The sequence below is a fragment of the Panthera onca genome, chromosome B3 (assembly GCF_046562875.1).
Source record: "Panthera onca isolate mPanOnc1 chromosome B3, mPanOnc1 haplotype 2, whole genome shotgun sequence".
Lineage (NCBI taxonomy): Eukaryota > Metazoa > Chordata > Mammalia > Carnivora > Felidae > Panthera > Panthera onca.
In genome coordinates this window covers 109,651,599-109,667,094 of record NC_138344.1, presented here as the reverse complement: position 1 = coordinate 109,667,094, position 15,496 = coordinate 109,651,599, and the positions used below count along the sequence as shown (strand labels likewise).

The 15,496-nt window shown below is 40.2% G+C and overlaps 1 protein-coding gene across 9 annotated transcripts in view; it reads right to left on the bottom strand.

The window, feature by feature from the left end:
* The window catches only part of SYNE2 (spectrin repeat containing nuclear envelope protein 2), a 339,154-nt gene that overhangs the window by 185,438 nt on the left and 138,220 nt on the right, over window positions 1-15,496 (bottom strand). For all 9 annotated transcript variants that reach the window (XM_078448168.2, XM_078448169.2, XM_078448161.2 and 6 more), the window contains exons 30-32: window positions 14,649-15,253; window positions 11,337-11,516; window positions 9,271-9,421 (exon numbers count right to left, since the gene is read on the bottom strand). In XM_078448168.2, the coding sequence (XP_078304294.2) occupies window positions 9,271-9,421; window positions 11,337-11,516; window positions 14,649-15,253 (936 nt within the window). The remainder of the gene's footprint in view (window positions 1-9,270; window positions 9,422-11,336; window positions 11,517-14,648; window positions 15,254-15,496) is intronic.

Genomic DNA, 15,496 nt, shown 5'->3' with positions numbered 1-15,496 from the left:
AAAGAGAGAGAACAAGCCGGGGAGGGTCAGAGAGAAGGAGAGAAAGAATCCCAAGCAGTCTCTGCAACATCAGTACAGAGCCCGATGTGGGGCTTGAACCCATGAATTGTCAGATCATGACATGAGCCAAGATCAAGAGTTGGACACTTAACTGATTGAGCCACCCAGGTGCCCCTCAATATCATTTTTTTCAATATATGAAATTTATTGTCAAATTGGTTTCCATACAACACCCAGTGCTCATCCCAAAAGGTGCCCTCCTCAATACCCATCACCCACCCTCCCCTCCCTCCCACTCCCCATCAACCCTCAGTTTGTTCTCTGTTTTTAAGAGTCTCTTATGCTTTGGCTCTCTCCCACTCTAACCTCTTTTTTTTTTTTTTTTCTCCTTCCCCTCCCCCATGGGTTTCTGTTAAGTTTCTCAGGATCCACATAAGAGTGAAACCATATGGTATCTGTCTTTCTCTGTATGACTTATTTCACTTAGCATCACACTCTCCAGTTCCATCCACTTTGCTATGAAGGGCCATATTTCATTCTTTCTCATTGCCACGTAGTACTCCATTGTGTATATAAACCACAATTTCTTTATCCATTCATCAGTTGATGGACATTTAGGCTCTTTCCATAATTTGGCTATTGTTGAGAGTGCTGCTATAAACATTGGGGTACAAGTGCCCCTATGCATCAGTACTCCTGTATCCCTTGGGTAAATTCTTAGCAGTGCTACTGCTGGTCATAGGGTAGGTCTATTTTTAATTTTTTGAGGAACTCCAACACTGTTTTCCAGAGTGGCTGCACCAATTTGCATTCCCACCAACAGTGCAAGAGGGTTCCCGTTTCTCCACATCCTCTCCAGCATCTATAGTCTCCTGGTTTGTTCATTTTGGCCACTCTGACTGGCGTGAGGTGATATCTGAGTGTGGTTTTGATTTGTATTTCCCTGATGAGGAGCGACGTTGAGCATCTTTTCATGTGCCTGTAGGCCATCCGGACGTCTTCTTTAGAGAAGTGTCTATTCATGTTTTCTGCCCATTTCTTCACTGGATTATTTGTTTTTCGGGTGTGGAGTTTGGTGAGCTCTTGATAGATTTTGGATACTAACCCTTTGTCCGATATGTCATTTGCAAGTATCTTTTCCCATTCCGTTGGTTGCCTTTTAGTTTTGTTGATTGTTCCCTTTGCTGTGCAGAAGCTTTTTATCTTCATGAGGTCCCAATAGTTCATTTTTGCTTTTAATTCCCTTGCCTTTGGGGATGTGTCAAGTAAGAAATTGCTACAGCTGAGGTCAGAGAGGTCTTTTCCTGCTTTCTCCTCTAGGGTTTTGATGGTTTCCTGTCTCACATTCAGGTCCTTTATCCATTTTGAGTTTATTTTTGTGAATGGTGTGAGAAAGTGGTCGAGTTTCCACCTTCTGCATGTTACTGTCCAGTTCTCCCAGCACCATTTGTTAACCCCCAATATCATTACTAACATGGAAGGTAAAATACTGTATTATCAAAAGGCCGATGGTCTTAAACTACAAAATAAAATGTGAGTGTTGACGAATGTAATGTTTCACTCAGCTTTCCAGTCTTACCTGAGCATTTTTAACAACAATATAAAATTGAAAATAGATTTCTGATAGGCAAATACCTAAAAAAGTATACACTGCAGGGGACTTCCATTTCTGGAAATATGGAGTAGACATAATTTTCCCTATTCTTCCCATTAAGTACAACTAAAATCCCTGGATATCATATAAGAAACAAACTTAGTAAGAATGAAAAGTGGAGAGTTCAAGAGGTGGAGAGTTCAAGACCAGCTCCTGAACACCAATTTGGTGGTAAGTTCCCTGAATTTTCTTTTTCCCTTAGATAGATAGATAGATAAAATTTATATGGCATGATGAACAAACTAGAAGACCTAAAACATTTGAAAAAGAAGAAGAAAGTAGGAAGAATTGGTCTACTTGATTTTAAGACTTATCATAGAGGCACAGTAATAAAGATAATGTGGTCTTGGCAAAGAGATAGACACATAGATCAATGGAAAAGAACAGTGAACTGGAAGGAGACCCAAAGAGTTTGCCCAACTGATTTTTGACAAAGTGCAAAAGCAATTCAATGGAGGAAAGAGAGCCTTTTCAATATATGGCACTGGAGCAACTAGACATCTACAGACCTAAGTCTCATACCTTATATAGAAACTTACTCTAAATGGATGACGGGCTCAAGTGTAAATCGTAACACCATAAAACTTTTAGGAAAAAAAATACGAGAAAATCTTCAGGATCTTGAGCTACACGAAGACTCTTAGATTTTAACACCAAAAGTACAATGCATGAAAAGAGAAAACGATAAACAGTACTTTACTGAAATGAAAACCTTTTGCTTTGCAAAAGACCCTGTTATGAGGATGAAAAGACAAGCTCCAGTTTAGGAGAAAGTATTCGCAAATCGCCTAACAAACGGTTAGTATCTAGAACATAAAAAGAATGCTCAAAACGCAACAGTAACAAAACAAAACAAATCTAATTAGTGTAAATAAGCAAAAGATATGAAGAGATAATTCCCCCAAGATGACACACAGATGGCAAAGAAGCACGAGAAAAGATTATCAATACCATTAGCAATTAGGAAGATGCAAATTAAAACCATAATGTGATACCACTACATACCTATCAGCATGAGTTAAAAAAAAAAAAAAAATTGAGACAGCATCTAACGCTGGCAACGATGCAGAGAAACTGGATCATTCCACAATGCTGGTGGGAGCAGTTGGGCAGTTTCTCTAAAAACTAAATACACGATTAACATACAAGCCAGCAACTGCACTCCTACGCAGTTAACCCTGAGAAATAAAAACTTACATTCACATAAAGACCCCATATATGAATGTGTTTATAGCAGCTTTACTTGTAATAGCCCGAAATTATAAACAACCCAGATGCCCTTCAGCGGCGAGTAATGGAACAAACTGTGGTTACATCCATACCATGGAAAACTACACAGCAAGAAAAGGGAACAAACTACCAATACATGCAAGAATCTGAGTGAATCTCCAGAGAATTATGCTGAGTGTGAAATAGCCAATTCCCAAGTTACATACTGTATGTGTATGTACAGGAGGAAAAAGGGTAGGGCTATAAAATGACAGCATGAGGGATCCTCGTGGTGATGGAAGCATCCTTGATCTTGACTGTATCAATGGCAGTGTCCTGACTGCAATATTGTACTACGTAGTTTTATAAGATTTAACATTGGGGAAACTTACAGTAAAGGGTACTCAGGATTTCTCTGTATAATTTCTTACAACTGCATGTGAATCCACAATTATCTCAAAATAAAAATTTAATTAAAATAATAAAAACTGAGGAGTATTACTCAGCGATCAAAAAGAATGAAATCTTGCCATTTGCAACTACGTGGATGGAACTAGAGGGTATTATGCTAAGGGAAATTAGAGAAAGACAAATATCATATGACTTCACTCATATGAGGACTTTGAGATAGAAAACGGACGAACATAAGGGAAAGGAAGCAAAAAGAATATAAAAACAGGGAGGGGGACAAAACATAAAAGAGTCTTAAATACGGAGAACAAACACAGGGTTACTGGAGGGGTTGTGGGAGGGGGGGAAGGGCTAAATGGGTAAGGGGCATTAAGGTATCTACTCCTGAAATCATTGTTGCACTATATGCTAACAAATAAATTATAGAAAGAAAAAGAAAGATAAAATAATAATAATAATAATTGAATAAAAATTTTAAAATAGAAAAAAAATTACTGGGTGTGGGGGGGGGGGTGTTTCTGTCTCCTGACTGGATGCTGACTGATACATCTTCAAAGCTGATTGCAAACTCCAGTGTTTTTCCTCCTGGCACAAGCCTCTGCAATGGGCATAATACGTTTTTGTTCAATTAAATGGAAAAATAATTTGTTCAATTATATGGCGTAATTTTCAATACATTCAAAGAACTCTGTTGTTACATTGACATATGCCACCACTGGGTGAAGAAAAAAGAAAGAGCAGGAGAGGGTATCTTTAGCACTGACAGGAACTGTGGGTTTTGTTCCACAATACATTGAAAGGGTAGAATAAAGGAAAGTAGGCTCACTCTGTCTTTTCCCAAACTTGAATGGTCCCCTGACATTCTAGCCTTTAGTCTTACTCTTGCACTTCTGTCTTTCATTAAAGAGAGTGGAAATCTGGCCCCATATCCTAGACAAACATCCAGGTTTCTATGGTTTGAAAGACAAAAGTTCTCAGTGATATCATATTTCAGCCACTGGTGCAAAGGATCACACTACAAATACACACTACAGAAGTGGATTGTTTCTGAAGACGGTATGTAATTCATCACAAAATATAATTTTACATCACAAAGTAACATATTATTCCAGCAAATATGTAAACTGCTCATATGCCAGATACCATACTAAAAGATTCTCAATATAATAATAAATGCTTAGGCTCTTATACATTTCATAAAGGGAATTAGTGATTTTATTAATTTTTAAAATGCCTTTGTGACCAAACCTCTACAGATGAGAAAGGGGGAAGAGACAATGCAAAGTTAATTTTTATTTCCGCCATATATGTATTTCAAACATCTACAGAGAAGGCAATATTATGATGATTGAAACATGACTTTGTAGTCACACAGATCTGGGATTAAATCATGATTATGCCATTTATCAGCCATATAATCTTGGGAAAGTCACTTAACCTCTATCCTCACTTTTTGCCTTGGTTACAGAGGAAGATGCTAATCTGTCCAAATTCCAAGACATAAATTAGACGTTACTGGTAAGCAGGATCAGCGTGCCTGAGAAATACAATATGTGGATATGGTTCTTTTTTCTGCTTCTTATCATTTAACAGGTAAGATCCTTGAGACCAGCATTATGAACCTATCTTCACATAAGATGAAGAACCCAGGTCCCTGTATCCATATCTGAGCTACTCTGTGATAAGATTCTAAGACTTCGATTTCGATCTGGAGGAGAAAAAGGCCTTGTAAGCATTTAGGCTGGCCTGATGCTTGAACCACATCTTCCCAGAGAACCTGCTGGGGTATTGGGCACTCACGCAACTTATAATAAAGCAATACCATTAGTTCTTATTTTTTGAGTAGACATCTCCTTTGACAATCCCACAAGAAATCGGGAAAACTGACAGGGTGGGGCGAGGAATTCCTTTGTTCTTCATTCTTAACACCATCTTGATAACGTTACAAACCCTACAGTTACTTCTAAAATTCTCTAAACCTTGGTTTTCTCATCAATATAACAGGGTTAATACTTAACCCTTGCAGGATTATTTGGGAATGAAACCATACAATAATGTGTGAAGAACTTGGCACACGATGGCCAAGCCATCAATGGCTGAAGCTTTTACTATCATCACCGTTATCATTTTTAGTAGTGGTAGCAGTGTTACTTAAAACCTCAAAGCCACATGGTACTCTTATTTGCAAATAAAACCAATTTTGCTGGCCTCAGGATTTTCCAGCTTCTGAGGCAAGTCAGTCATTGGAGTGGAGGGGGGTATGGTTTGGCCAGTGAAGAAAGAAGGAAATTAGTACATTTTAAAGTACTGCAAGGAATGTCTTTGGTATTAAGAATCTTCCATATTTAAGATTAATCCTAGAAGTAAAATATTTGGTCAAATGGGAGGTGTATTTTCAAGGATCTTGAATAATACTGTCAAAATGTTTTCCAAAAGAGTAGTGTCAATATGCTCTCTGACCAGCAACATAAAGAGTAGACATCTCACTGACTAACAAAAGGCCAACAGAGGTATTTTGGAGTAGCTTTGGTTTCCTTTGATTACTCATGAGGTTCAACTATGTCTCTTTTTTTTCACAATTGCCAATTTGTTTCCTATGCACAAATATCCACTTGGATCTCAGTGGTTTACTCACTAATTTCTATGAGTTCTCTGTACGTTACTGTAAACCTTACTCTCTCATATTTATGAAAACTCTTTTCCACCCTACAGCATTATTTAAAATAATAAAAAATTAAACTTTATTATACTAGCTTCCATTTATGAGGACATGTTTAAATGAACTACATTATTACTATATATTTTGCATATGTGAAATCATATTATGCACAAGAATAATTTATTAAAAGTCCTCATTCTTTGATCTATCCATGGTTAAAATTGCTGTTGATCTGTCCTTATCCATACCAGCCTATTTTCATAATAAACTTTGTTGTGACAGGCAAAACAAAGTTAGAAGTTAAAAAATGAAATAAAATTGCTGTTGAAATAAGAAACTATACATTTTTATGTTAGTTAATAAGAAACCATAGAGGCTGTTGTTCTAAACCCCATAGTGATGGTATTTGGAGGTGGGTCCTTTGGCAGGGCATGAGGTCATGAGGGTGAAGCCCTCATAAATAGAATTAGTGCCCTTATAAAAGAGACCCTAGAGAGTTCTCTTGCCCTTTCCTCCATCTAAGGACACAGCAAGAAGACAGCCATCTATGAACCAGGAAGCAAGCCCCCACCAGACCCCAAATCTGCAGGGACCTTGCTTTTGTACTTCTCAACTTCCAGAACTGTGAGAAATAAATTTTTGTTGTTTATTTTTTTTATTAAAAAAAGTTTTTTAAAGTTTATTTATTTTTGAGAAAGACAGAGAGACAGACTGCAAGCTGGGGAGGGGCAGAGAGATGGAAACACAGAATCTGAAGCAGGCTCCAGGCTCTGAGCTGTCAGCACAGAGCCTGATGTGGGGCTCGAGCTCATGAACCATGAGATCATGACCTGAGCTGAAGTCAGACGCTTAACCAACTGAGCTACCCAGGCACCCCAAATTATTGTTGTTTATAAGCCATCCAACGTATGGTATTTTATTTTTCATTACAGCCTGAAGAGAGTAGGACAGAAATTGGTACAGAGCAGTGGGGTACTGCTGTAATAAATACCAAAAAATGTAGAAGAGAACTGGGTTATGGGTAGAGGCTGGAAGACTTTTGAGAAGTCTGCTAGAAAAAGCCAGTATTGCCCTGAAATGATGGTTAAGGGCGATTCTGGTGAGGGCTCAGAAAGAAAAGAGGAGAGCTGAGAGAAAGTCTCAATCTTCTTACAGAATAACTAAGTAATGATGAACAGAATGTAGATACTAAAGGAATGTAGATACTAAAGGCCATTTCGATGAGGTTGCAGACAGAAATGAGGAACATGATGTTGGATCTGGAGAAAAGGCGATACTTGTTATCAAGTGGCAAAGAACTGGACTGAACTGTGTTTGTGTTCTTGTGTTTTTGTGGAAGGTAGAACGAGCTAGCAATGAAATTGAATATTTAGCTGAAGCTATGTCTTTAGCAAAGTGCTGAAGATGTGACGTGGCTCCTCCTTGACTGCTTACGGTAAAAGGTGAGAAAACATAAATGATTCAAAGATGGAATTGCTAAGTAAAAGGGAAGCAGAAGTGAAAAATCTGGAAAATTCTCAGTCTATCCATATTCATACCATATTGCCAAAAAATGAGAACACTAACACAATGGCCAAAAGACCCTTTCATAAGGAGATTGGTATAAACCAGCCATCTCAACAGAAGGCACACGTTAGTCTTCAAGACAGGAGAAGAATGACCCAAAAGTGACTCAGAGACCATCAGGCTGCCCCTCCCATCATAGGCCCAGAGCAAACTGGCCCGGGGAACAACATGGCTGCCTCTACCCAGCATTCAAAGGATGGGGTCAACCTGGCAGGTCCACAAGTGTGGCACCCCAGCCAACACAGCTGCTGGGTGATGAAGTAAGTTTTATTCATCAGATAAATAACTTATCCAGAAAGTACAGTTCACAGTTATAGGTGGCAGGAGGAATGGTCATATACCCGAGAAGAGAGTGTTCACAGCCATACACAGGGTGGGCCATTAGGACTAACATTCATTTAGGTGCTGATGAAGTCCTAGGCACTTTACAGTTGCTACTTCACCTGATCAGGAAAGGAAAGACTTTCTATTGGTAATGGGATTCCACTTAACGAGACAAAGGCAGGGATTCCAGAACTGAGGAGGATTAGCACAAATCAAGAATAGTTACAAGTCAAGAGAGACTAGATATCTGTTCAGTATACAAGGTAGGGACTCAGGATCTGTGAATAAGGCAGATTTTGATCCTGACACAACAGTACACGTTGGGAAACTGGCATCAGGGCCATAGCAGAAGAGTAGCTATGTAAATTGGGACACAAGGTTGAGGTCAATCTTGTAAGGCTGGTCATGTTGAATTTACTGGGAATCAAGAAAACCCCCAGCTCTTTAAATCCCCTGGGATGATGACAGGATCTGTCTAGATCCCAAGACCACCAAAACCCAAAGCTACCTCTGCTGGATGGAAGCAGACAGGTTGCTTCTGAGCACTGTCTGCTCATGGTTTTGGTGGCCTTCCTCATTTAAATCTCATAGGAAACCAGTTACACAGTCACATATTGTACAACTGGTGTCCAAACAAGGCTCTCTGTGATTGATCAGTTCCAAGAAACTGAGTCTGAGAAAGCGGGTCTCAGACTAAGGCTATTCCTCATCTATAGCTCTGGTCATGTGTCTGCACCCTGAACCTTCGGCTTCAGGGATAAGAGTTCTAGATAAAGACTAAATTGTCTGCAGGCATCTGGTTGATTCTCTCTCATCAAACCATAAAGCCGCTAGGAAAAGCAACTTCCTGGTGTGCAGTCACATAGTGTAGCAGGCAGTGTCCTTCAACGATTCCATTCTTCTGCCATTCTGGTTGATAACCACAGAAAATCACAGAAAATAATGACACCTAGTGTCCAAAAGTGTTACTCTTCTTCGAATATGCTGTGATTGCTTAGGCTATGAATACAGATAGAACAACATGGACATACACTCACACACCTTTACAGAAAGCCAATAAATAAAAACATAATTATTCCTTTGTCTACTAATAACAGAAGGGTTTTCCCACTACCTTCATTCTCTCAAGCCTAAAATGAAGCCTCAGTTTCCTTTTGGGCAGAAGGTCAGTGCAAAGACTGTTGAAACTGTACAGAGGTAGGAGCAGGGGTGACCCCAGACTCCAGCAGAACCACACCAATAGTATCAAGAACCAAACAGAAGCAACCTAGCGTTAACTTGGGGACTGGGTTTTTTTCAAGCCCTAGTAATAAATTCAGTAAGGTCTTAGATATCTAGTAAAACGGCCACTGTTCTTGTAAGCCGAGTTTCAAAAATGACTCCATTTATAATATCCTCTTTATTGCTGAGGCCACGGTGTAGAGTTCCCTTTGGAATCTGGACTCACCTCTGCTATCCTTTTCTTCAGGTTCTCTTTTCCCATGTAGGAAGCCTGAAGGGAGATGACATTCTCTTCTTTTTGAATCAAAGTTGTCAAGACACTTTTAAAATTCTGATACTGTTTTAAGAGCTCCAAAACTCTTTCACATTGGTCAAGGCTATGGGAAAAAAAAAAAAAAGAAAAAAAGAAAAAAGTAAAACAGGTAAATCTCTAAGAATAGGAAAACCATTCTCTCTCTTTGTAAGTATCCTACAATAACGACTAATACGTTACAGAAGGATTTTTCCTCTTGACATGGTTTCGCATATTGTTTTACCAATTTAACCTAAGAATGATGGCATACATACTTATCTGGCAAATGGATGGTCTAAAAAAGCACTGGATTATGATTTTCACTACTTCAATAGCAAAAAAAAAAAAAAAAAAAAAAAAATTACCAGATGTAAGCTCTAGGAAGAAACACAGGATTCATAATCTTAAGGAATCGGCATCTCAGTTTCATCATTAACCAAACTATATCTTGGAAAACAGTGCCTCCCTAGCACTATTCTTGGAGATTGTTTCCATACTAATTCAGCAAGTCACAGTTTGTTTATGTCTATTTGCTCATTCTAGAGTTAGCCCTTTGAAAAAAGTAAAGTAATACCAATAATGAAGCAGTTAGGAGACCTGATTTCTAGTTATGGCTGGCACTAATCAGTCATGTGACTTTAGCCTCTTTGGATCTCAATTTCTTTCCTCTACAAAATCAAAGGGTACACTAGATTGAATAACACAGACAGGCTTTATCTTAACTACTGTACATTCATGTTCCAGTAGAAAACAGGAGGTGCCCTCAGACAGAGTTCTGTGTAAAAGGACCACTGATGCGGGCAGAGTTAAGGGAAACTTTCAGGGAGCCGAGACACGAACTAGAGAAAAACAGATACACCACTCGGCCTCAGGGGAAAGGGGGAAGCCAGAGCCAGAGAGGAGGCTGCCAGTAGGGGCTGCCAGAACCACCTGCTGGAAAGGGAGGGGGTTAAGATCGCCTTGACCTCTCTCTCTCTGCTTGTCTTCAAATCTCCTACTAGTAACTTCCTGTCCTAACTGGACCCCTTGGCTTGGCTGGTACAGTCAGCTAGGGATCAGCCCTCCTGACCACTTCTACCTCCAGACAGAGAGTTAGGGAAAGAAGGCATGGATGGAGAACATTCAGCAGAATCACCAACCGGGGTGATTAAGTTAAGGATTAACTTAAAATAGGAATATTACCATGAATTATCTGTGTGGGTGCAATATCATCACAAGGCCCATTATAAGAGGGTGACAGGAGGGTCAGAGTGACAACAGAAAAAGAAATGAGAGGAGAGGAGAAAGAGCCAGATTAAGATTTGAAGACACCACATGGCTAGCTTTAAAGATGAAGAAGGGTGGCTCAGTTGGTTGAGCGTCCAACTTTGGCTCAGGTCATGATCTCACAATTCGCGAGATTGAGCCCCACATCAGGCTTGCTGCTATCAGCACAGAGCCCACTTCGGATTCTTTCCCTGCTGTCTCTGTGCCTCCCCAGCTTGCATGCTCTATCTCTCAAAAATTAACATTTAGAAAGAAAAAAAAAAAGATGGAGGAAGGGGACACACAGTAAGGAAAGTAGTAGGAGTCAGGAGGCCTCTAGAAGGCAAGGAAACGGATTCTGTCCTAGAGCCTCCAAGAAAGGAAGGCAGCTTGATTTCAGAATTTCCAGCCTCCAGACTGTAAGATAAATTTGTGTTGTTTTTAAGCCACTAAACTGCTGGTAACTAGTTACAGAACAGCAATAGAAAACTAATACAGGTAGAGTAATAATAATAATAATAATAATAAATACACTGGTTATTTGTTATTCCTCTTAGATAAACCTCTTAAATTCATTGGGCAATATAATCTAGGATTCCAGATCTTGCTCCAGACATTGGTCTCAGGAGCTTCCAGTATGAAATGCTTATGCTTGTTCCTCCTTTAGGTCCATGGGGATGTGTTTTCAACATAGTTCAAAAAGTTGATTGTGCTACACACAATTTTTCAGATTTGGGAGGGATTTTTTTCCTTACCATTCAGTGACCGAAGCTTTTGTATTCTCCCACAAAAGTGCCGTATTTTGGCACTGTTGATTCAGCGATTTTTCTCGGCCGTCTCTGAACTGCGGAAGAGAATTGACCATTTCTTGCAAGCATTTCTTCTCTTCTTCATATTCATCTAGATCCTTATCCAGTTTCATTAGTGATTTTTTCCTTGATTACGAAAGAGAAAAGTTTGATAACCGATGATTGGCCACTCCGATTCAACACAAATAAGGGCAATTTGGGGGAGGCACTCTCACTTTAATTTGCCCTCGAACTATTATGCCAAAATTACACACTCTTATTAGAGAGTTCACAGGCTCTTCGCATTTCCAGAATAATAATTCGGTATTTTAAACATAATAAATATACAAAACCATAAGCAGTGACATTTTTCTGTGTGAACACACTTGTAAAGAAGGTAGATATGCACCTTAGAGAAACCAGACAAAGAATATGAGTGGGTGCGAACGGGAAGGAGAGTGTGACATGGAGAAAGGACAACAGACAGGTGAACGTGCCCTGCAAGCTCCTAAGGAAGAGCAGAGGAGGCCGAGGAGAAAGGAATGTGCAAGGAAATGTTGCATTTCTGCCTTGTGTACAAAAAGCTCTTCCCCATCAAAAAGGATTCATTTGACCTAAGGGTTTAATCTGAAAACTAACCCTGGAAGGGTTAACTCCATTCACCCAGGTCTAAATTGCTTTTCTCAGTTCTCTACCTCCTTTCTTCCAATTCTCTCTGGAATCCACTCCCATAAGGATTTCACTCTCCACCTGCTCCTCCAAAACTACTTGCCAAGATCTTCGGTAACCTCCATTTTGCTAAACCCATGTTCCATTCTCAACCTTCGCTTCCTTCACGGGTCAGCAGCATTTGACACAGCTGACCACTTCTCCTTGTTGAAAGGTCTTCTCACTTGACCCCAGGACTCTCTTGATTTCCCCTGTCCTATACTGGCCACTCTTTCTTGGTTTCGTTCTCTGGTTCCTCCTCATCTCCCTGATCTCTTAACATGGAGTGCCTGGAGTAAACAGCTTGGACCTCTTCCCTTGTCTGTCTGACCTCCCTCCGCGGGCAATGTCACCCATCTCACGACTCTACACGGCATTCTAAATGCTCAGCCCCTTCTCCTGACTCCATCTGTCGTTAAGAGTCTTGTTGATATTCGTATTTGAACGTCAAATAAGTATTTTGAACCTATCATTTCTAAAACTGAGCACACTTGATCAGTACCTGATAAACTTCATTCTTTCTCATCTCAGTTAATGGTAACTCCATTCTTCTAGTTGCTCAAGTCAAAGCTTGGAATCATTCTCGACTCCAATCTTTCTTATAAGCTATGTACGATGTGTACATATAACCTATATAACTGTGGACTCTATCTTAAGAATTTATCCAGAATCTTAGCCCTTTTTGCCACCTCAACACTGGTCCGTGCTACCATCATCCCTCACCTGGATCACTACCATAGGTGAACCTAGACTTCCTGTATCTTCCCTTGACTCTTACACCGTTCTCAACACTTGGGCCAGAGAGAGCCTGTTACAGTGAAAAACAAATCATTTCCATTTGCTCGGACCCCTCCAATGACTTTCCATGTTACTCAAAGAAAAAGCCAAAGCTATCTCATGGCCCACAGGTTACCTGAGCTAACCCCCATCCCACCCGTTCTGATCCCCTTTCATACTTCTTCCCCTCACTGTTGACTTTCCCAACTCCTTGCCTCTCCTCAAACATGCCAGGCTCATTCTCACACCTACTGCTCCCTCGGCCTGGAAGGCTCTTCCTCCCAGGAGTCACCGGGCCAGCTCTCTCATCCATCCCATGTGACTCAAAAGTTACTTTCTCAGTAAAACTCTTCTTGATGACCCGTTTTGAATTACAACCCCCTCCTCCGTCCTTGTTCGATTTTTCTTCATAGCTTTTATCACTATCAAACATATTGAATATCTTACTCCTCTCACTAGATAAGACTCCATCAGGAACAAGAGCTTTTGTCTTTTGTGCTAACTCCTCTATCCTAAAATAGTACCCGGCACACAACACGTATTTGTTGTATTGGTAGCTAAATTAAAAATTAAAGCAATTTGGGGCGCCTGGGTGGCTCAGTCGGTTGAGCATCCGACTTCGGCTCAGGTCATGATCTCGCAGCTCATGGGTTCGAGCCCCGCGTCGGGCTCTGTGCTGACAGCTCAGAGCCTGGAGCCTGTTTCGGATTCTGTGTCTCCCTCTCTCTCTCTCTGACCCTCCCCCGTTCATCCTCTGTCTCTCTCTGTCTCAAAAGTAAATAAACGTTAAAAAAATTTTTTTTTTTTAATTAAAGCAATTTATTGTTTTATATAAAACAATATATATTTGTTTTTCATGTATAGTTTTTCATGTATAAATTAACATGGAACTTATTTATTACTTATTTATGAAGAAAGAATAAATATTTATTAACAATGAATAACACATTAGTAACTAGTTCAACACCTCACTAAGAACTGGGCACTGTAGGAATAAAAGTCTCATTGAGACCGTTAGCACAGGATGGTTTCAGAGGGAAGAGCTTGGTCAACTGAAGAGTCTCAAGAGAGCACTGAGCCTGAGGGACTTGGTGGGCAGAGGAGACAGGATGTGGGAAAGATTTAGAAAGGGGCGGAGAGTGCCACAGAGGTAACTTGCTAGCATTATCACTTGCAGGACCTGGAGGCTGGCTCTGAACACAAGAGTTAAAATCACGGCACTCGTACAAAACCTGCCTGCCTCAGTTTACCACAATTCTGCTCAATCTCCAGAATCAAAACTAACCTTGGCTGACCTCTTGCATCCAGTCCCATGCCGTCCCACTCTGTCCCCATCCCCATCCTGCTGGGAGGAGAGCAGGAGACCAAATAATTCAGCAACAAGTAGGGATAGGGTATAGCATGCGTATCCTTTACCACTTCTTTCTTTCTTTAGTACCCTGTGTGTGGAGTTTTTTAGGTCTTCTCTCATCATGAGAACCCCGTAATAAAGACCAGAGCGCTAAAGGGACTTTGAAGGAACTCAAGTACTTTACATGCATCTTATCTCATTACTCCTTTGTCCATGAAATGTACACTTTAGGGAGAAAAAAATCATATAACATTTTGTAAAGGCACACTGTCAACAAAAGGAAAGCTTGTTTGAAGTGCCTACAGGAAAGCATGCTGAACACTGAATAGAGCAGGATGGAACAGAAGTAGAAAGACACAGAAAGAATTTCTTTCACCTAAGACATACTGAAAATACAGAGGAGTATCATCCCGCATGGGGTCATCGACGGACATGAGACTTACCGTTGTTTCACAGCTGGAGCAGTGGGATCCTTAAGACTGATTTTACTGATTTGATTGTACACATCTTGAATATTTTTCAGGAGTTCATTATTTTTGAAAGTACAAGTCTCTAGTAACTTGTCTTCAGTGAACTCCTCCTGCACGCCATAGCCATGTGTCTCAAATAACTTTTTGGACAAAGCATCAACAAGTTTTTCACAGGTGTCGTCACCCCGTTCAGCATCTTTAAAGCTTATACCAAGCATCTTCAAACGTTCATCCAAATGTCTGGCCTTGTCCTTCATCAGATTGGTTTCTCCTTCTTTATTTTCTATTGTCAAAGTGTTTTCTGGTACCACCTGTGTATCTGAGGCTGACAGGTCTGTAACAAGCTCAAAAGGGAGTTCAGCTGTTTTCAGAGAAGCCAGAAAGTCCTCCAGAGCTTTGAGGGCATCTTTACAACTCTGTACCTTGTGGTTCGTTTCATCAAGTTGTGTTCTGTGTTTCAGTATAATATTCTTTGTTGCATGGAGATCCAGTGGGTGTAATTCTTTCAATGCAAAGTCGCCCCACTGTTCCAAATTATTACATATTTCAATCTGTTTTATGATGGAATCTTGGATATTCTAAAATAAAGTAAGAAATGCCAAAAAGACTGAGGCAGAGAAAAAGAGAGACTGCCCATCAGCAATGCACCTAAACTCCCAATGACTAGATTGCATCTGGAAAAACCACTTCCCGGGTCTGCCAAGTCAGACAGGGTCCACAGAAGGAAACATTTTAATCACAAACAATCAGAGCCCATCTGTTTCATGATCTGATAACCTTTCTGATGTTTCAATCCCCAAAAGAAAACAAGTATATAAATC